Source organism: Salvelinus alpinus, chromosome 2, assembly GCF_045679555.1.
Source record: "Salvelinus alpinus chromosome 2, SLU_Salpinus.1, whole genome shotgun sequence".
In the NCBI taxonomy this organism is placed as follows: Eukaryota; Metazoa; Chordata; class Actinopteri; order Salmoniformes; family Salmonidae; genus Salvelinus; species Salvelinus alpinus.
The window spans coordinates 52,230,702-52,255,660 of NC_092087.1; the positions used below are offsets into that span (position 1 = coordinate 52,230,702).

General features: G+C 43.5%; 2 protein-coding genes across 2 annotated transcripts; both read left to right on the forward strand.

Annotated features, from left to right (window-relative positions):
• The first annotated feature begins 957 nt into the window (after positions 1-957).
• Positions 958-7,165, forward strand: LOC139564636 (major intrinsically disordered Notch2-binding receptor 1-like). The gene is made up of 3 exons (XM_071384341.1): positions 958-3,176; positions 3,908-4,150; positions 5,227-7,165. Exons 1-3 carry the CDS (start codon positions 1,119-1,121, stop codon positions 5,419-5,421), a joined length of 2,496 nt encoding a protein of 831 aa, XP_071240442.1. The 5' UTR covers positions 958-1,118; the 3' UTR covers positions 5,422-7,165.
• A 2,009-nt stretch (positions 7,166-9,174) lies between these two features.
• LOC139564642 (rac GTPase-activating protein 1-like) lies at positions 9,175-20,927 on the forward strand. The gene is made up of 17 exons (XM_071384354.1): positions 9,175-9,575; positions 9,866-9,953; positions 10,208-10,410; positions 11,335-11,495; positions 12,556-12,625; positions 13,104-13,151; positions 13,358-13,435; positions 13,651-13,765; positions 13,919-14,067; positions 14,284-14,451; positions 16,457-16,555; positions 16,739-16,937; positions 17,122-17,227; positions 17,492-17,627; positions 17,862-17,985; positions 18,166-18,271; positions 18,683-20,927. The coding sequence occupies exons 2-17, from the start codon at positions 9,869-9,871 to the stop codon at positions 18,756-18,758; spliced, it is 1,923 nt and encodes a 640-aa protein (XP_071240455.1). The 5' UTR covers positions 9,175-9,575; positions 9,866-9,868; the 3' UTR covers positions 18,759-20,927.
• The last annotated feature ends 4,032 nt before the right edge of the window (positions 20,928-24,959 follow it).

Consider the following 24,959-nt stretch of genomic DNA (forward strand, 5'->3'; position numbering starts at 1 on the left):
TAAGGGGCCTAACCCGAACCATGAAAAACAGCCCCAGACCATTATTCCTCCACCACCAAACTTTACAGCTGGCACTATGCATTTGGGCAGGTAGCGTTCTCCTAACATCCGCCAAACCCAGCTTCGTCCATCGAACTGCCAGATGTTGAAGTGTGATTCATCAATCCAGAGAACGCGTTTCCACTGCTCCAGAGTTCAATTACAGTGAGCTTTATAACACCCCGGCCGACGCTTGGCATTACGCACGGTGATCTTAGGCTTGTGTACGTCTGTTCGTCCATGGAAACCCATTTCATAAAGCTCCCTACGAACAGTTATTGTGCTGAAGCTGCTTCCAGAGGCAGTTTGGAAGTCGGTAGTGAGTGTTGCAACCGAGGACATATTATTTATACGCGCTACGCGCTTCAGCACTTGGCAGTCCCGTTCTGTGAGCTTGTGTGGCCTACCACTTCGCGGCTGAGCCGTTGTTGCTCCTAGACGTTTCCACTTCACAATAACAGCACTTACAGTTGACCGGGGCAGCTCTAGCAGGGCCGAAATTTGGGGAATTTACTTGTTGGAAAGATGGCATCCTATGACAGTGCCACATTGAAAGTCACTGAGCTCTTCAGTAAGGCCATTCTACTCCTAATATTTCATACACCTGTCAGTAACGGGTGTGGCTGAAACAGTAAAATCCACAAATTTGAAGGGGTGTCCACATACTTTTATATATATAGTGTATAAATGCCTCATGAGCTTAGTTCATCTGTTGCACCCCATCAGAACCCAAAATATGTACTTGTTTTACTCCAGTGTTTGTTAACAATGTAAATGTTAATAAACACTGTATAGCCATAAAACATGCATGGTTAAAACTATTATTTTTATGTCATGGATGGTCAGTCCTTGCATCCATAGCTCTGTCTTTGAATTTGAGAGTGGTTACATTTCTCCAGGCCTATCCATCAGCTGTTTACCAAAACAGAGGAGGGGTGGCAGCTTTGTTATTGTGTAATTTTTTACTCAGTGTTATTCAAGTGGTAATACATTTGTGGTAATACATACATTTTCTTAAGATTTATTTTCAACCACATCCCCTGTTGATTTTGTTGTTAATTTGAAGGTGATATTGGGTCATGGCCAGTCTGCAGCAAGAGTACCCCCTGGTCCTGCTGGGGATTCTGGAGGAGCTGGCTGCTATGCGCCACTGGCTTTCCTTTCAGGACCTGTGTAGAATGGTCAGCACCCGCTTCGACCTGCAGCACCTCACAGAGCTTAGGAGTCTGCTGTTCTCCGCAGCCTGCCGCGATCCCTGTTTCCCTGCCACCCTCTTCAGAGACAGGGTCAACCCTAAGGGACTGGGGACATCGCCGATTGGCGTGGCAGCTGACATCGTCACAATATTCAACCTCATTCAAATGACGGGTGGGGTTCCTGACGAGGCCCAGGCGGCCCAGCCAATGAAAGCTCAGCTTGGCCCCAATATCGACCAATCCCCGGGGCCCTCTTTGCAAATTTCTTTGTCCATCGCTGACGAGGTGAGATTCTCCAGCCGCGATAGGGTGCGCACACTGTCAGACTCTCAGACCCTCTCAGGCCCTATCGACCAGAGCTTTCTCTGGACCAAATCAAATTACTCATTCCGCAAGCGTGCCAGTCTCCCTCCTGATCCCCTCTCTCTGGTCTCGTCATCCCCTCCAGGCCGTGCCAGGGCTGTGTCTTTCGACTGGCGCCACAACACCCCGCTGTTCGCTGGCAGTGGAAGCATCCCAGGCCAGGCCATGCAGAGCATCTACCTCCCCCTGGAGACAGACAGCGAGTCCTCAAAGGATTCCCTGAGTGGAGACTCGGCACCCAGGGATCCCGGATCAGAGCCGGGATCGCAGCCGGGATCGGAGCGGCATTCCTGCACGAAGAAAAGAGGTATTTTCAAGATGGACTTCCACAACCAGTCGCACCTTGTTCCCGAGGTGACCATTAGTACCGTGACCCCGAGAGTAGGAGTAGGAGGAAGAGGGAGGCAGGAACTTTTCACCAATCGCAGCTTCGAGATGCTCTCCAACCCGTATCCTTCGCACACTGTTGGTCAGCCTTCGCCGGACCGCCAGGCCAAGCATGAAAGCCTGGATGACCTCCAGGACTCCACATACTTTGGCCCAGGTAGTACTATTCCTGAATGGTCCCCCCTCCACCTCCAACACCCCAGGACCCGTAGGCCAGGATGGACGGACAAGAGCCTCAGTCTGGATGACAGGTTGGTGGGCTTGGATGGCTCCGAGGGCTTCCTTCAGAGACTTGCCCCCAGCCCCACCACAAACCCTGGTGAGTGGTTGCCCCCTTCAAAGGGATGGGAGGGGACTGTCAGTCCCAGACCTGAAGGAGGAGGGTGGATGGCCTGCAGTACGAGCACCCAGACAGACACCATGCCGGGCACGCGGCACCTGCGGAGCCTGGTGCACGCCGACCACCTGTCCTTCATGACCTCGATGGACAACCCCGACATGATAGGCGAGGACGACATCAGCACCATCTTCCGCTTCCTGGATGACATGAGCATGTGCGGCTCCACAGGGTACATCTGCCCCCCCGACGGGGGCCCTTCGGCAGCCCAGGACACCCCGGAGGCGCGGCGCGGCCGCCTGGGCCAGCTCCAGAGGCTCTTCCATTCGCTGGACGGCAGTGAAGATGGCGGGCTCAAGGCCAGCGTGTGTAAACTCCTCCTGAGAATGGGCCAGATCGAGCAGAGCCTGGAGTCCCTGTCCGAAGTCAAGGCCGAGATCTCCCAGGTGCTCTCCTTCCTCCAGCGGCTGGACGAGAAGATGCAGGAGCAGGCCGTGGGAGGTAGGCAGGGAGGTAGGTGGCTGGGACCCGCCAGCGGTGGTGAGTCTTCCCTGGGTGTGCTAAGCCATCCGCTCAGCCCTGGGTCTGGTGGCTCCTCTGAGCCGCAGCCTCTGTCTGTATCTGGGCATTCGTTTGGTAGCCTGGACTGGAACCGGTGGGGGAAGATGGAGGAGAACAGAGGTGTGAGCGAAACCAAAGTGGGGAAGAAGGGGGTGCTCTCTCGGCAGGCTTCTTGCAAGAGTGGCGTGGACTCCAAGCGGCCAAGCATCATCTCCATCTTGTCTGCACGGGATTGGACGGTGTCTTTCTCGAAAAGTAAAGATGACAAGGCCCAGCCCGGGAAAACAGGACAGGTACTGTACAAACTTAGTCAGTCATGCATGCATGCATTCGTTTTGGAGATTTGGATTTGGAGTGAGTGTGATAGTGTGTGCGAGTGTGAGCATGTGTGTGTGTGTTTTAGTGTGTGTGTGTGTGTTCATTTTGTTGCTAAATCAGGAGTTTAGCTGTGTGTGTCTTGTAAGGCAGTCTTAGGGTCTGGGTCTGACCTGTTACCTGCTCCATATAGTTGTATGTTGCTGTTTGGATCTAGCCTGGTCAACCAGACTGCTGCGCTTGCGTTTCGTTTCATGTGAAGTGAATGTGAGCTATCGCAAGATCAGTCTGGTTTCACAAGGCTAGTGGCTAGTTGTGTGAGGATAAGGAATTATAAACTCTGTGGATTTGGGGGTTTTAGGCAGAAATGTGAAAGAACTAGACTAATACGGAGACTAAAACAAAACTAAAGCAGAACTTGAGTCAGACATTAGCTGGCCTGTTGGTCAGACTATGTGGTTTAGGTGGTCAGTTGTTTACTTAGTCAATTATTCCCATAGCTCTTTTACTGGCAATGCAAGACTGCCTTTCAGTAATCAGTAATTCCCCACTTCTCCACAAAGGCAAGAGCAGGTTTGCTTGTGTTTATGCAGTTTGTTCACATATGTTATCCATATTTGTTCCTGCCATTATGTTTGATTTATTTTCCTCTCTTCCTCCCATCCATCCACAATTCCTCTTTCACATCTTTGTCTCACCCTCCATGCAGACGGACCAATCAAACAGCTCTGCCCAGAGTCACAAACTCCCTCCTCAAAAACACTCCCACTTGGTGGAGCAGGTGTCCAACTCTTCTCTCTTCCGTCAGAAGGGTGGCGGTTTGACCAATCCAGGGGTGTCCTCTGGGTTGACCTCTGGTTTGACCTCTGACCTCCGATTGGCTGAGGGGAGAGGAGCCCCGGTCTGGACCGTGGAGGAGAGAGAGGCCAGAATGTCCCCTCTGGACCTACAGGTACTGTATATTTTGACCTTGTTGACCTTTTGGTAGCGCAGTACTTAACGACAACTGTGGGCCGCATTAAATCAACTCACGGGACCCGTCTGACCGCCAGTACGAGCTCCCTGCTTTCCAAGAGGAAATGTTTGATTGCTTTTCATAAGCACATATGTCTTATTATAATCTTATATGCTGTAAATGTTCAACAGACTGAACAAATTAGTTATTTAGTCAAGATCATTATGAGATTATACTAATACATTATACATATGACAGGTCTTTTGATGCACTATACCTGCATTATAATGCATTAAATAAAGTTGAGCTTTCTCCTAAAATTATACAATCCAGGATTAGTCAGTGAACCATCTGAAAATATAGAATCCCGTGTGGCTCAGTTGGTAGAGCATGGCACTTGCAATGCCAAGGCTGTGGGTTTGATTCCCACAGGGGACCAGTATGAACATGTATCACTCACTACTGTAAGTCTATCTGGATAAATGACTAAAATGTAAATGTAAAATGGATATCTGAACTGGCATCCAAAAAGAACTTCCAATGAATACGATAATTTTTTTTTTTTTCCAATTTTCCAATTTTCGATCTCGCTGCAACTCCCCAACTGGCTCGGAAGGCAAAGGTTGAGTCATGCGTCCTCCAAAACATGACCCGCCTAACCGCACTCCTTAACACCCGCCAGCTTAACCCGGAAGCCAGCCGCACCAATGTGTCGGAGGAAACACTTTTCAACTGGCGACCGGGGTCAGCCCGAGGGCACCGGGCCCGCCACAAGGAGTCGCTAGAGCACGATGAGCCAAGTAAAGCCCCACCGGCCAAACCCTCCCCTAACCCGGATGACGCTGGGCCAATTGTGCACTGTCTTATGGGACTCTCGGTCACGGCCGGTTGTGGCACAGCCCGGGAATGAACTCGGGTCTGTAGTAACGCCTTTAGCCCTGCATGCGATGCGGTGCCTTAGACCATTGTGCCACTCGGGAGGCCCCAGTGAATAATACGTTTAATGGAACAACTGGAACGGTTATCTACTTGACTGGCATGATAGAGTGGTGACCTTATGTTTTGTCTCGTAGGCCCAGGAGTCTCTAAACCCTAATAACCTGGAGTTTTGGATGGAGGACATCTACACGCCAGGTTACAGCACGCTGCTGAGGCGCAAAGAGGCCAACCAGCGCAGAGCCAAAGCCTGCAAGCTGGGGGCGCTCATCTTCACTTCCATCACCGTCATCCTCGTCATCGTCATCCCTATCGCCACCATGAGCTCTTGAGGCTCTGTATGCATGCCAGACAGGAGACCTCCAAACAAAAATACTGATTTGATTTGTTCATTGGCGATGACGGGATGGTGGGATTCTGAATGTGGTGTTGATGTGATACTTTTTTCATATAACGGTGTAGGGGGAGTAATGTGCCCTACATTTACCATGCTCTTGCACCAGTGTACTCAGGAGAGAGTATTAAGGAAAGACCAAGCTAAACGATTGCAAATTAATTACTTAAAAATCATACAATGTGATTTTCTGGATTTTTGTTTTAGATTCCGTCTCTCACAGTTGAAGTGTACCTATGATAAAAATGACAGACCTCTACATGCTTTGTAAGTAGGAAAACCTGCAAAATCGGCAGTGTATCAAATACTTGTTCTCCCCACTGTATGTAGGCCTACTGTCTGCCATTATTTCTCATTAAGTTATGTTGAATAAAATATTTATTTGTCATAATGGTTTTCGCTCCAATTTTGCCATCCATGTGCGGGAAATCAGTGATTTCCTCTATATTTTACTGGCTATGTCAATGCAGTCTTTTGATGAGAAACCTCCCCTGTTTGTTGATGTTGATGTTTTGGGCCTTAGGGATATGGAAAAGGAAGCCTTTGCCAGGAACCACTTTGTGAATTGAGGATTCTCTGTAATCTAATTTATGTTATACCAGTCTACCATGTTAGTGTACTGTATGTACACAGACACACACACACACATGCGTGTGCATGTACACGCACACAAACACACACGTGCATGAATGCACACACACACACACGTCACATTGACACATACACTACATACAATCACAGCCAAAATTCCTATGATGTGATCGTCAAGGGATATGCAGTCTTACTGGTTCTGTCACATTTCACTTGGGAAGAATGTCTATGTTGTAGTTGAATGTACTAGTACTACTAGTACCGAGGTTACCTGGGGTTAGGGCTGATGGTTCACAATATGGAGATTGACTGTCGCAGTGCTTTGGAGGGTGATGTGAAAATGTAAGGCCAAAGTTTGTTTTGCTGTGCTGGCATTGCAGCAGACCCTGAGCCCTCACCCACCCACACACACAGGATGTTCAGAGTGAGGGGGTGGGGGGAGGGGTCGGATCCATGCATTGCTTCCTCTTAAGTGGATGTGTGTCGACTAAGTGTTCCCCTCGAGTCTAGTTGCAGATCCATTACGGTTGTTGTGTTGGTGCCACAGGAAAGCCCTAACCATGTACTCAGCACAACGCTGCCAGCCTGTGGGGATTCAGTAATGCTAATGACCCAGAACTTCTCCACAACACTGGATCCCAAACTTAGTTTTCAGGACCCATCTACAACTTTAGGACTTTTCTCGAGACCCAACTAAATAAAGAAAGCAAGTATCCAGTTTTAAGGAACGAGCCAAAAGGGGTCCGCTGTGACCAACCATATTTGCTCACAATGCATGCACGTTACTATCAAAAAGCGTTATTCCACCCCATGTAGACAACGCATTTTTCTGCGATAAACAATCTGCATGTTAGACTTGTTTTTGTTACAATGATGTTACCCTGATAGTTTTGTATTGCTGACTCCTTGATAGTGGTCCTGATAGTAAAGTTGGCTTTTCTCCTGTACGCTCCTACTGTTACAGATAGTTTCAGGTTTCACTGTAATCACACTCATGTGTGAGCACAATATTGTAGGTGATTGATTGATTGAATTTATTTAGACTATCCTTCAAATACAAACATAAGGGCGCATCAGCCGGTGACGCCTCCACGTACAATTTAAGAAAATCATCAAGGATAACACAATAAAGCTTAAAGGCTTATTTCCATTGTGGTCCTTTTGGGGGAGGGGGAGGGGGAGGGGGGGGGGGGGGGCATAATTGACAGACATAATTGTTTGTTTCATAAAATGAGCTAATTAGTGCAGTTCCAACAGCTATGGACAGGTGGGAGGGAGGCCCTGGCTTAGCAGCATGATAGTAAGTGTGGCTAGTATGCATTAGAATTGCAGGATTGTTGTTTGTTAATTAAAGTGCTAAATTGGATTGAGTAGTGTGTGTGTGTGTGTACAAAGTATGCCTCTGGATTTAAGTCATGTAGCCACGACATAGGGTGGAAGGAGATGTGTGTTTTAATAGAAATGTGTTAAATGCATTCTGTTCTTAAAACTCTTCACTGGCATGATAGGTGGCTTTATTTCCCAAAATGCCTTCACTGGGTTGTGTGGAAAAGTAGCAAAGGGATTCCTTTTTCTCTTTGCGTATCACAGTCTTCGCAAGACTGACGCCAAACTTCCTAGAGAGGAAACTCAAAGAACGTCTCCAGTCAGTCCAACACAATCGACTGTTTAGTGAAGAGAGAGAGTTCTGGCAGTTAAATGATGCTTGACAAGAGGAACATTTGCAGAGCCATGGAACGGCCTATTGCTTTTATATGAATAATAGATCAAGTATTATTGACTGACAGGTCCAATTATCTCAAATCAAGTCGAATGGACCTACAGTAGTGGAAGAGAAATGTAAACACAAAATTGACAATTAGGAATGAATGAACTGCAGAGCAAAGTAGAATGTGCCGATAGGTGTTGCTCGTGGTATGTGTGTGCAGCACAGGAGGTTGGTGGCACCTTAATTGGGGCGAATGGGCTCGTGGTAGAATAGGTGGAATGGTATCAAATAGATCAAACACATGGTTTCCAGGTATTTGATGCCATTCCATTTGCGCCGTTCCGGCCAGTGTTGTGGGCGTTTCTCCCCACAACAGCATCCTGTGGTGTACAGGTGTGTGTTTGCATGCATATTTTGTATTGCAATGAATGTGACATGTGGTCGCTTATCTACCTTAGTTGAACACACTGACTGCAAGTCACTCTGCATAAGAGCATCTACCTAAATAACCTAAATGTAAATGTTGTATAGCGTATGCAGTGTTTGTATGTGTTTGTTAGATAATGTGTCCGATGTCCATATTTGCATGCAGGCCTATGTAGTAGGCGATGTGTAAATTAGTGTGTCTGTAATGAGTGTTTTTCACTATGTGTTTGCATGTGCATCCACATTTGAGTGCGCATTTACATGTTTGTGTGTGTGTGTGTGTGTGTGTGTGTGTGTGTGTGTGTGTGTGTGTGTGTGTGTGTGTGTGTGTGTGTGTGTGTGTGTGTGTGTGTGTGTGTGTGTGTGTGTGTGTGTGTGTGTGTGTGTGTGTGTGTGTGTGTGGACTATTTGTGTGTCTCTATATACGAGTGTGTGTTCTTCTCATTATATGACACAGTAGAGTTTCTGCAGGGCCCAGATATGCCAGCCTGGGCTGATTAATGATGCTGCGGGGGTACGTCCCATGTGTGACAGACCAAGTGAAAGAGGACAGGCTCCAGTGTCTGACTAAAGGCTTGAAAACTCACAGGCATTCCTCCCTATCTCATCTGTGTCTTAAAGAAGAACGTAACTTGCCAATTTTCTTTCAACATGGGTTTTTACAAGCCAGTTGTACCAGGGCCAGCTCCAGGCATAAGCGTCATAAGCGGTCGCTTAGGGCCCAAGGTGACTAGGGGGACCCAGTCGGGGTCCCAACTTACTGTTGATAGCCAGTATAGCAGAATACACGTACGTGCAAGATCGAAATTTGGTTGTGCTTCAACAGTTTTTCTCTTGTTCTGTCAGTCACTGACAGTCACTAAATTAGTCATGTCAGCTACCAATTTTTAGATTGGTAAGGTAGTCTAGCCAGTTATCTAAACTTTTAGTAATCATGGCCTAATACCGACCGAGCATGCAGGGCACGTGCCCAGGGGCCCTCACCTCCAAGGGACTCCCATTGATTTTGTTAGTCACACTCACTCAGATATCATTATGGCATAAGTCATGGCAAAATATGTGGTATTGCAAGAAATTTGCAACACCACGTTTAGGGCATCTAAAATGCTATAGCCGGCCTAATGTATTTTGGCCTATCAATTGTAAGCATACTTACACTCCAACACAGATGGGGGCAGTAATGCGTCAATAATACCAAAGAAACGCCTTCTTCCTTGGCGCCAGGTTTTGAAATGTCTGGGACCAGATAAGACAGGTGTGGCTAGACACACAACGTAGCTTGTTTATCAAGAATTGCAATAAAAGTTGCCTTTGACAGCAGTTGGAAACATCAGCCGCGAGACTCTGTCTAAGGAAGGATTGACGCAGTAAGTGTCTGTTTTTGTTTTCTTGTCAGTTTTGTTTACTGAAGTAAACTAACTTAACTAGCTAGCCTGCTTGCAAAAGAAATGGAAGTGAGTCCATTTCAATCTGTTAAAATAGCTTACGCACGCTAGCTAGCCTATCTATTATTTTTTTAAATTGCTAGCTCACGTTATAACTACCAAATAATTAAAGCCAGAGAGGAATATAGTGGAACATATTTTATCAAGTCCCCTGCTGGGTTTCTGTCACGTGATTGGTTCCTCTTGTCATTTGTTTAACATTACTTTATCAGGACATGGAATCGACCGTGCTGAACCTGCACAACCAGTTCCAGAGTCTGCTTGCTCACTCCGAGATTCTCATTGAGGGCATCGAACCACGTAAGTGACTAGTGGAGAATGCTTTTGGTTGACGGTGGAGATCAGTGTTTCTCCAGGCATTGCATATCAGGGATGGCATATCAGAGATCGCAGGTTTTCTCACTAGCTGGTGCAAATCTAATTTCCCCCCCACACACACACTCCTCACCTGAAAAAACAAAACAATGGGGGAGATTGACTTCAAAGGAATCAACAGGTCTGTAGAGAAAAGGCAGATCGTTAAACAATAACCATCCCCTTGCTTTTCTGCCCAGAGTTCATCCAGATGGCTCTGAACTTTGAGGACTGCAGGCGGAAGTGGCTCCAGTGTGATGAGAAGCTTGGGGCATGCAAGGAGGTGCTGACCAAAACGGAGACTGAGAGGGGGGCTCTGGAGGTCAAGCTGAAGCACGCACGCAACCAGGTGGATGTGGAGATCAGACGGCGCCAGCGGGCTGAGTCTGACTATGAGAAACTGGTTGGTACAGTTATAGAAAAATGACAGTATGTTAAACGTGTGGTACATCATAAAAGTTGTGTTGGCTTCTATTGGGAAATGCTGCTCTCTTGTGATGTTCATTGTTAAATAGAGGGCAAAGTTTGAAGACCACTATGGTTAATTAGTTAGTAGTTACGAGTTATTCTGATTTTAATCAGGCTGTAATACACAGTTAATTGGTATATTGCTGGATTGAGTAACTGAGCCGACAAGGTGAAAAATATGTCGGTGTCCTTGAGCAAGGCACATAACCCTATTTGCTCTAGGGGCGCTGTACTACTACCATGGCTGACCCTGTAAAACAACATATTTCACTATCCGGTGTATGTCACAATAAACCTTTTTTATTTGTATTTTTATGTAGAATAAAATTACATTTGAATTTAGTCTACCGGTTGTTGTGTTGGTCCTTCAGGTGGTTGAAATTTGCAACAAAGTATTGTTTACCTGACTTTTTTTAGAGGGTCTGTACTGAAGTTGACATTACTATCACCTGGCACATGCGCAAAACCATGTAAACACTTGCTGGCTTCAGCATACCTACTAACTGAAGTCAACATGGTTTTGCGCGTGTGGCAGGCGAAATAAATGTAAACTTCAGCACCGGAGCTCTAAAAAGTCAGGTAAACAATCATTTCCTGTGGATATTTTGTCGCAAAGTTCGAGCATAAGAAGGACAAACACACGGACAACCTGGAAGAGTAAGTTCAAATGCAACTTTATTAAACATTCTGGCTTGTAAGGAGCATTTACACCAGGTTGTCTATACCAATTAATTGTGCATTACAGCCTGATTTAATAAGCCTATGAGTTAGTATGAACACTGTTTGGAAGGCTATGACATCATTGGGTAATTTCCTGATCAGTGTGTTACTGTGTGTGTGTGTGTTACCGTGTACGTAGGAGCGTCAGATCCAGCTGATCCGGGATCTGCTGGTGGCGGATGGTTCCAGCAGCAGCCTCCACCTGAGCGAGGAGCAGCGCTCGGCCCTGGCCTTCCTCAACGCCCATTCCCAGGCCGCACAGGCCGCCAAGAACAACACCGACCTCAACACCAGCCGCAGGTACTGTACACTCCTCTACTAGGCCCCTTATCAGCCTTGTCTGGGCTGTGTTCATCAGAGCACCAAAAAAAGAAGAAGTTTGCAATGGGAAATAAGAAATATTTGTTTTTGAACGAATTCAGAAACGCCTCTTTCGGCCGTTTGCTTCAGTTAAATGCTTAGGGGGGGGATTCCGATCTGAGTTAAAGGGGGGGGGGTAAATGGAAAGTAAATCCCCTGTGGATCTCTAGGAATAGTGGATCATAATAGGCTAACGTATTACAAGTTGTGCAGTAATTTGGGACATGTAGCCTTTTTTGAATCAATATAGACCATACGTAGCAGTATAAACCTGGAGCCTGGCGCACGGTTCACGACAACTGGACCGTTGTCATACAGTTCCATCATTGGTGAGGATTATTAGGGTAGATTTAGAGGACTACAGTTCAACCCCTATTCTGCACTTTTCTCACCTTCTAATATTTCATGGATTGAACAATTGAGTATGGCAACCTTCAGGATGAATCAAACCACTGTATTTCTGATTCACCGACTATATTTAGTACGTGAAGGCTCTCCAAACCATTTATTTTATTTTTTATTAATAAATGCTTTCCTAACTCTAAATGACATACAAGATCAGAGTATTTTTAAATTGACCAATTGGTGCTGAAAATGAGATTAATATGCATGTATTTACATGGCTTTCTTTCATTGATCCCTAATATTCTCCATATATTCTGTTGAGAAAATTCAAATGAATTGTACACCAAATTTTAAAGGGATGGCTTTAGATAAATGTACTGAAACCCCTATTGAATGAACTCCATAAGGAAATCTGTTGGCCAGCAAGTGGGAGGGTTTTCAGCAGTTGAATGACATTTATTCAGGGCACGCAAGGGAACCACGCCTACAAAGCCCGCTATGCACCTGCATAAGGTAAGTCTGAATGCCAACTACTGAGAAGTGTGTAGGATGGGCGTACAGTTCCTAAGTCTGAATCGGGCCCTTAGTGAATATGACCCAGATTGTTCTGATTCAGAACAGTGATCATAACCAAGCTTCCCGTCATGTCTTTCAGGTTAACCACCATAGATGAATCTGCTTCCTTGTTGTCAGACATTAGCTATGACAAAACGGATGATTCTCTGGTAAGTATATCCACTTTACATTTTCCCCAAGGGGCCATTTGTCTTGGGCTTTGTAGTTGTGCGCCATCACAAAAAGACATGAATATGCCAAAATAGATGCCAAAATAGAAAAACTAATCAAATAAACTTAACAAAAAAATAAATGCAACATATATGTAAAGTGTTGGTTTCATGTGCTGAAATAAAAGATCCCAGAAATCTTACATACGCACAAAAAATGTATTTCTCCTTTCTTTTGTAAGGTATCTGTCACCAACAGATGCATATCTGTATTCCCTGAAGTGAAATCCATTGATTAGGGCCTAATGAATTTATTTAAATTGACTGATTTCCTTTATATAACTGTCACTCAGTAAAGTCTTTGAAATTGTTGCATGTTGCATTTTTATATTTTTTAAATGTAGATATAGCCACACTAATACTACCTAATATTCTCCTAAACATGAACTATGGAGTCACCATTCTCTATTCCCTGTAGGACTCCTCTGTGATGAGGCCGGTGCGACTGAGGAAGCGCCAGAAAAGGGTGTGTGGAGAGTTACTATTTAGTTTAGAGCCTGGCAGATTCACAATAGAAATGTACATGTCTTCTTAATTTTGTTTTCAAATGTTATATCTAAAGGATCTGTAGTCAAGGATGGAGTGGAAATGTTGTCATAAGTGTCAGGTTATCTACAATGCTCAGTCATCTGAAAGTTTGGTTAGCTAAGTCGTTCCTATTTGTTTCCACAGCGCTCTTCCAGAAACCTTGCCGAGCCACCCCAGCAGGTGGTGAAGAAACCCCGGTCCAGTGGCCGAACATCGGAGAGGGTACTACTCAATGCAGGCTTCTGAAACTAACTCCAGTGACGCTAATACAACATCTACAAAATTACTTAATTTCTGACCCAAGTCTCACTTGTTTTGGATTTTGGTCACTAGACCAGTATCTTTACATAAAAAAAGTAGATGTTGCTTCTGTGTTTGCTTTCTCCTTTTTGAGTTTTATTTCCTGTCAATCACAAGATATGTATGTATTATTTCAGATTAATGACTCCATAGTGACCAAAACCACCATCACAGTGCCCGTCAATGGAGGTCCTGTGGAGGCCGTGTCCACCATCAAGACAGTGCCCGGCTACTGGATACGCAGCAGGACTGGTGAGACGACACTAGCAAGCCTAGATTCATCCTTATTTGAAAACGTTTCGTGCATAAACACCACTTTTTGTCAATCCCAGCAACTGCCACTAGATTTCAAGGAGATGACAATGGTTCCCTGCTATATCTGTAACTGTATATCTGTTCTTCCAGATCCTCAGGGCTGGGACAGTACCACTACTATTGACCAATCAGAGACGGCTAGCGAGGCACCCAGCACCCCATGCAGTGAGGCTCCGCCCCCACTCAAAACACCCAGAGCCAAAGGTGGGGTCCGAAAGCACGAATTCCTCGCTAAAACGGTACACATTCTCATTATTGTTTTTGCCTGTACCTTGTTTTTAGGATTATTTTAATTTTTTTAACAGCATTGGGGAAATATTTTTGTCACATAATTAACTTGAGGTTGTTGACCCAGTTAAGTCTTAAATTGAGTAATCTTATCTACCATCTAATGATTTGTCCGACATCTACACGTTCAAGCCGAGAGTCTCTGTTCTGGCCCTCTTCTAACTCAGGTTATCAAGTCAGAGTTCTGCGTGCCCTGCGGAAGGAAGACCAAGTTTGGAAAGCTCTGCCTGAGGTGCCAGGACTGCAGGATTGTGGCTCACCCCGAGTGCCGTGATCGCTGCCCCCTGCCGTGCATCCCTGTCTCCACAGGCAGCACACCCGTCAGAACCAGAGAGGTACTGAACCTGTGTAGTTAGTTATACATGCATAGATTGACAAGACTTCATATTTGCAACACTTGGTCAGTTATTGCTGTATAAGCACCATTATGCTATTTTCTTCATATCGGATTCAGGGTTTACCTGCGTATGGTTTGGTATATTCTGGACACCATTCATGAATTTGTATTGGTACCATCTTTGTCTCGAATGCCTTCTCCAAACTTTGCATGTCATAACTGTATCTCTTGTAGAGGTCGACCGATTATGATTTTTCACTCCGATACCGATTTATTGGAGGACCAAAAAAAAGCCGATACCGATTAATCGGCCGATTGTTTTTTTATATTTTTTTTGTAATAATGACAATTACAACAATACGGAAGAACACTTATTTTAACTTATTATAATACATCAATAAAATCAATTTAGCCTCAAATAAATAATGAAACATGTTCAATTTGGTTTAAATAATGAAAAACAAACTGTTGGAGAAGAAAGTAAAAGTGCAATATGTGCCATGTAAGAAAGCTAACGTTTAAGTTCCTTGCTCAGAACATGAGAACATATGAAAGCTGGTGGTTCCTTTTTAACATGAGTCTTCAATATTCCCTGGTAAGAAGTTTTAGGTTGTAGTTATTATAGAACTATTTCTCTCCATACGATTTGTATTTCATATACCTTTGACTGTTGTATGTTCTTATAGGCACTTTAGTATTGCCAGTGTAACAGTATAGCTTCCATCCCTCTCCTCGCCGCTACCTGGGCTCGAACCAGGAACACATCGACAACAGCCATCCTCGTAGCAGCGTTACCCATGCAGAGCAAGGGGAACAACTACTCCAAGTTTCAGAGCGAGTGACGTTTGAAACGCTATTAGCGCGCACCCCGCTAACTAGCTAGCCATTTCACATCGGTTACACCAGCCTAATCTCGGGAGTTGACAGGCTTGAAGTCATAAATGCTTGAAGCATTGTGAAGAGCTGCTGGCAAAGCGCACGAAAGTGCTGTTTGAATGAATGCTTATGAGCCTGCTGGTGCCTACCATCGCTCAGTCAGACTGCTCTATTAAATCATAGACTTAATTATAACATAATAACACACAGAAATACGAGCCTTAGGTCATTAATATGGTCGAATCCGGAAACTATCATCTCGAAAACAAAACGTTTATTCTTTCAGTGAAATACGGAACCGTTCCGTATTTTATCAAACTGGTGGCATCCATAAGTCTAAATATTCCTGTTACATTGCACAACCTTCAATGTTATGTCATAATTACGTAAAATTCTGGCAAATTAGTTCGCAATGAGCCAGGCGGCCCAAACTGTTGCATATACCCTGACTCTGCGTGCAATGAATGCAAGAGAAGTGACACAATTTCACCTGGTTAATATTGCCTGCTAACCTGGATTTCTTTTAGCTAAATATGCAGGTTTAAAAATATATACTTCCGTGTATTGATTTTAAGAAAGGCATTGATGTTTATGGTTAGGTACACGTTGGAGCAACGACAGTCCTTTTTCGCGAATGCGCACCGCCTCGATTATATGCAACGCAGGACACGCTAGATTAACTAGTAATATCATCAACCATGTGTAGTTATAACTAGTGATTATGATTGATTGTTTTTTTATAAGATAAGTTTATTGCTAGCTAGCAACTTACCTTGGCTTCTTACTGCATTCGCGTAACAGGCAGGCTCCTCGTGAGGCAGGTGGTTAGAGCGTTGGACTAGTTAACCCTAAGGTTGCAAGATTGAATCCCTGAGCTGACAAGGTAAAAATCTGTCATTCTGCCCCATAACAAGGCAGTTAACTCACCGTTCCTAGGCTGTCATTGAAATTAAGAATGTGTTCTTAACTGACTTGCCTAGTTAAATAAAGGTGTAAAAAAAAAAAAAGTATAATAATAATCGGCGTCCAAAAATACCGATTTCCGATTGTAATGAAAACTTGAAATTGGCCCTAATTAATCGGCCATTCCGATTGAATCGGTCGACCTCTACTCTCTTGTGTTGTAGCCAAGCACCCTTGCAGACTACGCTCCCTCCTCCTCTCCCATGATCCCAGCCCTAGTGGTCCACTGTGTCAAAGAGATCGAACACAGGGGTTTAAATGAGGTGAGCATCTATTTTAGCACTTACAAAATTCACTTTGATAAAAGGAAAGAACATCAGTCATATTTTCAGATATTAGCTCTGGTAACAAATGTATTTTTACCTTGATAATTCCTGTTTTATCTGTCCCTATTGCCTGTTAACATTCCTGCCCTTTTTTTTTTCTCTCTCCTCCGCCCCTCTCAGACGGGTCTGTACCGTGTGTCAGGCGAGGGGCGCATAGTGAAGGAGCTGAAGGAGAGGTTCCTGCGGGGGAGGACTGTGCCGGCCCTGGCCAAGGTGGATGACATCCACTGTGTCACGGGCCTCCTCAAGGACTTCCTGAGGAACCTCCCTGAGCCCCTCCTCACCTTCCGCCTCAACCGCGCCTTCATGGTGGCTGCAGGTCTGTCCTTGGCAGTCGGCTGTCTTTAAGGGGTTAAATAGATTTTAAAACGTAGACGTTATGTTCAAGTGCATTCAGGTATACATTAAAGGGATAGTTCACCCAAATTACAAAATTACACATTTGTTTCCTTACCTTGTGATTACTCTATGGAGTGCCTCTATCACTCTTGTCTTGTCCACAGAAATTCAGGATGATGACAATAGCCTGGCGCTGATCTACCAGACCATCAGTGAGCTGCCCCAACCCAACAGAGACACTCTGGCCTATCTAGCCATCCACCTGCAGAGGTACGGCAGCGCTTCCACCCCTTCACGGTCACTTTGCAAATCTGTCACTTTCTATTTCCAGGCAAAAGTGCTGCCCCTACCTGTATTTGTTTGTAAACTGTGGTGGTGGATGTTTGGTAAATGTAACCGTCAATGTCATTTTCAATTCTGTGGTAACCGCCCTCCATAATCAAAGGCAAGTTTAAATGTCCTGATTTCACAAGGCACTGCAGAAGCTCCGTTCACTTGAGTCTCTCTGAAATGGTTGACTTCTGGTTCTTTTAGGGTGGCCCAGCGTGTACTAGATACCAAGATGGACGTCACCAACTTGGCCAGAGTGTTCGGGCCCACCCTGGTAGGCCATGCCGTCCCAGAACCAGACCCCATGACCATCCTGCAGGATACCAACAGACAACCAAGGGTATGTGTGGAACTATACAAATATGACTCTGCTAAATGTACGGTTTGTTTTCTTCCGTTTTTTTATTTTTCCTGAAGGATGTGGACACTCGTTTATCAACTGTCTAGTTTTTAACATACGATTTGTGTTGTAATTTAGTACTCTTTCAATACTTAATAAGAATGATTCTCACCATACAGAAATGAGTGTTTGTCTCCACACAACAGGGTATTTGATTCCTATTGATGTAAACAGGTGATGGAGCGCTTGTTGGACCTTCCTCATGAGTACTGGAGCCAGTACACAGTAGAGCAGCAGGCCCACGCAGACAACATGGTCAAGGGCAATGCTAACTGCTACAACACTCCTGACCACAAAGGTAAACACTACTGAGAACCAGTCTCTCCATGGCCCATAGACATATCATTTATCCTTTATTTTAACTCAAACTTGAATGTTTTTATGGCCGTAGTGTTTGGGGAATGTGCTAAAAAGATGTCACAATATTCTCCAGTCTGAGGTAATGTTCTCCTGAATGTGTTAATTCTCCCCCAACCAGTGAGCATGCTGGGGCCAGTGACCACTCCAGAACACCAGATGACCAAAACTCCCTCCTCCAGCTCCCTGTCCCAGCGAATGAAGAAGACCCTGTCAAACACCACCATGTAAGCAGCACACTCTAAACATAGGGCGCCCCCAAGATCTTAAGATCACAAATGGGTTGTGTTCCATTAGGAGCCAAATAAGAAAACTTACTGAAACAGGAAGGGGGTACCTGGTCCAATAAAAAAAATGCTAATGATTGTTTAACATTCCAAAACATTTTCTATTGCGGGTCCTAATTAACATGACCCTGATGTTTGTTTTAGTTTTGAGTAATGTTCCTTCTGTGTGTTTCGTGGGTGATACATTTGTCAACATTTACATTTTTTAATTCTTATTAGCTTGGATTACATCAGTGCTTAATTCGCTGAATGTGTGCTTCTATCTGTCCTTGAATGGGTATTTAGCTGTCTGTTGTATTTCTTCCTAGTGATGGAGATTCATGTTTTTTTTTTTCTTGTGTAATTTTACAGATTTGGAAGCAAGAGCAAGGCATCTGCTAGCTCAAGTCGCCAAGGAGGCTTTTTTGCCTCCCCTCAGCTGAAGTAGTGGTCAAGCCAAAGTATTTAGGGAAACGATACAATTTTCCTCCATCTTCTATAATCTTTTTCTAAACAACCAATAATGCAGGAGAAAATCTGTTGTTAACTTTAGCTACTGTATATAAGTGGCAGGTAGCCTAGTGGTTAAGAGCGTAGGGCCAGTAACTGAAAGGTTGCTGGTTCGAATCCACGTGTCAACTAGGTGAAACATCTGTCGACGTGCCCTTGAGCAAGGCACTTAACGCTAATTGCTCCTGTATGTCACTCTGGATAAGATAATCTACTAAAATGTAAATGTACTGTATTTCATACACTTTTATATCACACCCTTTAAACTCTCTTTTATGAACCATGCAATACTTGATTTAGCTTTAAACTAACTGCTGCTAATAGCTTTATGTAACTTTAAACTAAAACTCTATAGATTTTTTTTTTTAATGCTATACAATTTTGATCTCCACTTTTGTGGAATATGTTTGTACTTGTGATGACTAGGGCCAGGAGTTTGGGGCACTTTTTGTGGTGTTGTGCTTTAACCATTTATTTCCAGCATTATCCACTAGGTTTGCTGCACGTAGGAAATCCTAGGAAATGTTATTCAGTTGACACAAGCTGTCTCCAATCAATCAATGTCGGGTTGTGCGTGTGTTTTTTGGTGGGAGGATCGCCTTAGACTTGGGAGCCGTAGGGCTGTGAATCTTAATTGCACAAAGCCTTTTATTTGTCAGGGAATACTATTTGTAGATCATTGATTCTACACCTCACTTTTCTCAAGTGGATCGAATCCTCTCCAATGGACTCGGAAATGTTTGCATTTATTTTTTAATTGGGGTCAGTTAAAGGAGAGTCTTTGGCTGCTTTTACACAGGCAGACCAATTCTTGTCTTGTTTTCACTAATTGGTCTTTTGACCAATCAGATCAGGTCTTAAAAAAGATCTGATGTGATTGGTCAAAAGACCAATTAGTGGAAAAAAATATCAGAATTGGGATGCCTGTGTAAACACAGACAATGAAACCAACCATGGAAGTATATTGTAATGAATTTGGGGGGGGGGGTAGCCGGTTTAATTGATTCTCCCCTTTTTAACTGCCCCTAATTGATCAATTTTTAAGCTTTAACTTCCGAGTCTGTTGCAGAGGATCAGCATGAGCAAAGTGAGGTGTGGAATCACTGATCCACAAATAGTATTCCCTGCCAAATCCGTTTTGTGCAATTTTTCAGATTAGTAGAGCTACGCCTCCCCGGCCACACACGCACAACCAGACATTGATTGATTTTGATTGGAAACAGCTTGTGTCAATTACAGAACATTTCCTACTCGCAGCAACATTAGTGGACAATGCTGGAAATACCAGTAAGAGCACAGGGCCTCAAAGTTCCCCAAAACTTCTGGCCGTTGTGATGATTTATCAGTATGGTCCAATCTGTCTACTAATGAAAGTCTATATCCACCCATGAATACATGTGACTTTGCTGCTTCATCAAACCAAGGACCTTTGTTGACTCTTCTCTGTGAATTTGTCAGTTGACCACTATACAGTACATACTGTTGTGTAAAGCCTAATTGTGTATACATGATCTATTGATAGGGAGTCTCCTTTTAATACTGTGATTGTAATCACAGAGTTTGTGGTATACTAGCGCTGGATTGGACCAGAAAGAAAATACATTAACATTTTTTTTTTGTCTACAATTTGGTGCATTCTTTTGGGGCTTGTCCTGCAACTGTTAATGTGATCTACATTTTGGAATGCAATGATTGTTTTACTTTGACGTTTTAACTTTTACAGTAAAATAATCATGCTAACCTCATAAGGTAACACATAAAAAGGGGATTATGTAAACTTTCTAACCAAAGATGGCAACGAAAACACGAGAATGGCTCTTACTGGCCATCTCTGTACGAATTTGAATAGGACTAGCAATTCATGTATGCATCCTTGTGCTCAGAGTAGATGTCTGTGTACGTTGCGGTTGAATTCAAGTTTCTATGTTGTATTTCAAATGGCTTCCAAAGAACCTATAGGATTCTCTGCCTTCTAATACAAACTCTCTAACCAACAAGTGTTGTTATTGATACGCAATTATCATGCCAATTGTAAAACTTGATGGGAAGGAGATGTAAAGAGTTGAAGATTCCTATACAATCACATTTATGTAGTGATTTCCCTGTGTGTGTGTGTCAGTGCATCTTTCATTTATTTTATCCACAAGGGGGTGCAATTGCACCATTTTTGACACCCTCATAATGCACTGTGTATACAGTATAAGGAAAAAAAGAGGGGAAAGGTAGTTTTAAAGAAATACACTAGTTAATCATGTGAATATACCATTTTGTAGTTGTCATTGTTGGTCATGACGGAAATTTCACTGCAAATGTTTTCAGGAATAATACACAGCTAACGTAAAGTTTACGTCATGTCTCATGCTGCCGGTTGTATAGATTTGGGCTATATAGTGCTGTCTCAATCCCAAATTAAAGGAAGAGATTTAGCAACCAGTTATTTTCTTTATATCAACTGTTTTTGAAGACTGCAAATATTTTTGAGGCAAGTTTTTAGGCCACTTGCAATGATCATGACATGCAAAGTCTCAATAGTGTGCACCACATCCCATTGAAATCAATGTACTTCTGTCAGACCTCAAGTGTATTCTGGAATCTGTGTGCATGGTGCAATTCATATCTGGGATGTTTGGAGGGGAGGAAAAAGGGAGCAGGAGTGATAGGGGGGGTGATAGATTCTGATAGAGTTTGGACCAGCTGCACAGCAAATCTGTTTATTCTGCCCAATTTGGCATCAAACACAACAGGCTGCTGAGTGCCTGATACTGCTGCGGTGCCCCATTAAAATAGAATTTATTGCTGCCTTAAGAGCAGCATGCATTACACACTTTCTCTCCTCCCTCGCTCTCATTTGCACTTCTCATCCCTGGCTGGCTGTTTCCTGTTTGTATTTTTTTTCTCACCAGCTGCTGTCAGACAAGCTCGTCAGAGTGGCTCATTACAGGGCCAAATGGGCAGAGAAATACAACCATACCCGTCAGCCCCCACCACCCTGGCATAAACACCTATCCTGTCACCTGAGAGAATGCCTCAGACACTTAATTGCAAGCCAGTCTCTATTTCCGTCGTGGCTGTAAGGGACAGATATCATACCTGGGCAAACATTTTGCACTTTTATCCAAGTTTTCATATAGAAATCTAACAGTCTGAATGAGCCTTTGCTTGGTGCTGATCAAGTCTCTTCTCTTCTGGTACACAGATCCATGTTTTCTCTAAATGGTACATTTCTATTATAGCTGACAATACCTCCCCTCAATGACTGCTGTGACGTTACAATAAGTTGGAAAGCTTGGACAATTTGCACTCCACGGTCCATTCTCATTAAGGGACAGCATCCTACTATCCAGATGAGGAACAGTGAATCGCTAGCATCCCAGATGTGCCACATTATGGCAAATATCTATCATGGATGTGGTGCATTTCATGACCTTGAACCCTAAGTGCAATTGGGATAAGTCTGGTTTATTAGTATTTCAAATGAATTAACTTGGTTGAGGGCATTGTTCAAATACAGGAGCAATTACTCCTAAAGTGAGAGTATGGAGACCTTGATGTGTGTAGTAGGGAAATGGACTGAGATTCCTGTTTGGTTCAGTGAATATGTTAATTTGAAAATGTTTTCCCTCAAAACACAAACATACACACACGGCGCAAGCCAAACGAGACTACTTTTGCCACAGTTCTGGCTCTGGTACATTAGAAATGACAGGCCTTCAAAGAAAAAGGACGTTTTCAGTGACAGGTTCCTGCCAACTGACTGACATCATGGGTCGCCTGGGCCGGCAGCACATGAGCACACACACCACTGACTTTGGAGCTTCCACCACCACCACCTCTTGCATGTTTTATTCATGGCTGTCGGAGACTGGCAGCACACACACACACACACACGCGCTAGAATCACACCTCAGGCAGACACACATGTTCAGCAAATACTATTCTGTTAATGAATAAATTGTGTTATTATTGTACACCAAATCCTTACCTGCCAACATGACATTAGACTTTGACATTAGATCATAAATGATTGTATCCAAAGATGAACTACCTCACACATACTATTATCTGTAAGGTACTTCAGTCGAGTAGTGAATTTCAAACACAGATTCAACCACAAAGACCAGGGAAGTTTTCCGATGCCTCGCAAAGAAGGGCAGCTATTGGTAGATGGGTAAAAAAAAAAGCAGACGTTGAATATCCCTTTTAAACATGGTGAAGTTATTAATAACACTTTGGATGGTGCATTACTGCACCCAGTCACTACAAAGATAGGTGTCCTTCCTAACTCAGTGGCCGGAGAGGAAGACAACCGCTCAGGGATTTCACCATGAGGCCAATGGTCACTTAAACAGTTACAGAGTTCAATGGCTGTGATAGGAGAAAAATGAGGATGGATCAACAACATTTTAGTTACTCTACAATACGAACCTAATTGACAGAGTGAAAAGAAGGAAGCCTGTACAGAATACAAATATTTCAAAACATGCATCCTGTTTGCAACACCAAAGTAATACTACAAAAAATGTGGGAAGTCTATTTACTTTTTGTCCTGAAAACAAAGTGTTATGTTTGGGGCAAATACATTACTGAGTACCACTCTCCATATTTTTAAACATAGTAGTGGCTGCATCATGTTATGGGCATGCTTGTAATCATTAAGGACCCGGGAGTTTTTTAGGATAAAAAATAAATGGAATAGAGCTAAGCACAGGAAAAATCCTAGAGGAAAACCTGGTTGTCTGCTTTCCACCAGACACTGGGAGATGAATTCACAGGGGCTGAATACTTATCTAATCAAGATATTTTAGTGTTTTATTTTTTATAAATAGTAAAAAAAAATTAAAAAAAGATCCACTTTGACATCAGAGTATTTTGGGGGTGTGAATACTTTCTGAAGGCACTGTATATAAATCAGGGGTCTTCAACCTTTCCTTTGCCAGGCACCCCCTTTCAGGCAAACTGGCAAACCCCCATCATAAGTTAGCAAAAAATTTTTTTCACATTTCTTGTCTTATCATTAGGTGAATGATAATGCCAAGGAAAAAGTAATCAACATTTTAAAATTAATATATTTGGTAGATCGTTTTTCATTATTTTGACCTCCCCACATTATAGTTGGAAGAGGAAGTGTAAACTCTAACATAGTCTATTAGCTAGAAAGGTAACTCCAAACATGTTTGCCAAGAGCAGCTGTTTAGCCATGTGTTGGCAAAAATGTATGTCCAATTCAAGAAAGCTTACCAGCAGCCAGAGGAACTTACCGACTAGTAGCCTATTTGAGTGTGCTTTTTCAAAGCCTATGTCAGATACTCCAGTGAGTGTAATTGGTTCCAATGAGTGAAATTAAATTGACATTATTAGAAATATATATTCTGCTCTTGTCTACTATAGTATGTTATTGAAAATGTGTTTATTCTGTTGTTGCTAGCGATATTCATAGAAACGTTGAAATAAAACAAATATTTATTTGACTTTCTTTTAAATATATATTCGCGGACCCCCTGCAGTACCGGCCGCGGATTCCTGGTTGAATACCCCTGACATAAATTAACAGTTTCATATGTTCAAATACATTGATGTTCTTTTGATTTTGTGTGTTCAGTCACTTGCCAGAGAGGTCTGAAGATCACACTGCACGTCCCGAGGAACATGAACCAGAATGAGCTCGCTAACACACTATATAGAACAAAGAAATCTTTAAATAATATTTTAATACGTTTATATAATATGAGCCAAACAAAATGTGTTATCTTAAAAAGCCCGTTAGTGCAATCAGATTGTGCAATTAAGTATGAATTTGCATGTAGTCTCTAGGTTTAATGCAAAATTCATGAAATACACAATATATACCAAACAAAGCAAATACCCTTGGTATAGTGGAGGCTTACCTCTAGATAACTAAAAACATCTATTGAACATAGACTTTCAGCTTGAAATCCTGAATACAATAAAAAAAAGGTCAAAAATAAAGTTCTGGTTAAATGTTCTGTTTTTGGCCTCGAAGTGGCGCAGCTGTCTAAGGCACTGCATCACATTAGGTGCCACTACAGCCCCAGGTTCGAGCCCAGGTTGTGTTACAGCTGGCTGTGAACGGGAAAACCCCTGAGGCGGTGCACAATTGGCCCAGCGTTGTCTGGGTTAG

What these genes read in the sequence shown, in the direction of transcription:
- LOC139564636 (XM_071384341.1), top strand. Translation starts at nt 1,119, where the DNA reads ATGGCCAGTCTGCAGCAAGAGTACCCCCTGGTCCTGCTGGGGATTCTG. An exon ending in AGCCCGGGAAAACAGGACAG is followed by an intron (nt 3,177 to 3,907) that starts GTACTGTACAAA and finishes CCCTCCATGCAG; the next exon opens with ACGGACCAATCAAACAGCTC. An exon ending in TGTCCCCTCTGGACCTACAG is followed by an intron (nt 4,151 to 5,226) that starts GTACTGTATATT and finishes TTTGTCTCGTAG; the next exon opens with GCCCAGGAGTCTCTAAACCC.
- LOC139564642 (XM_071384354.1), top strand. Translation starts at nt 9,869, where the DNA reads ATGGAATCGACCGTGCTGAACCTGCACAACCAGTTCCAGAGTCTGCTT. An exon ending in ACAAAACGGATGATTCTCTG is followed by an intron (nt 12,626 to 13,103) that starts GTAAGTATATCC and finishes TATTCCCTGTAG; the next exon opens with GACTCCTCTGTGATGAGGCC. An exon ending in ACCCTGTCAAACACCACCAT is followed by an intron (nt 18,272 to 18,682) that starts GTAAGCAGCACA and finishes GTAATTTTACAG; the next exon opens with ATTTGGAAGCAAGAGCAAGG.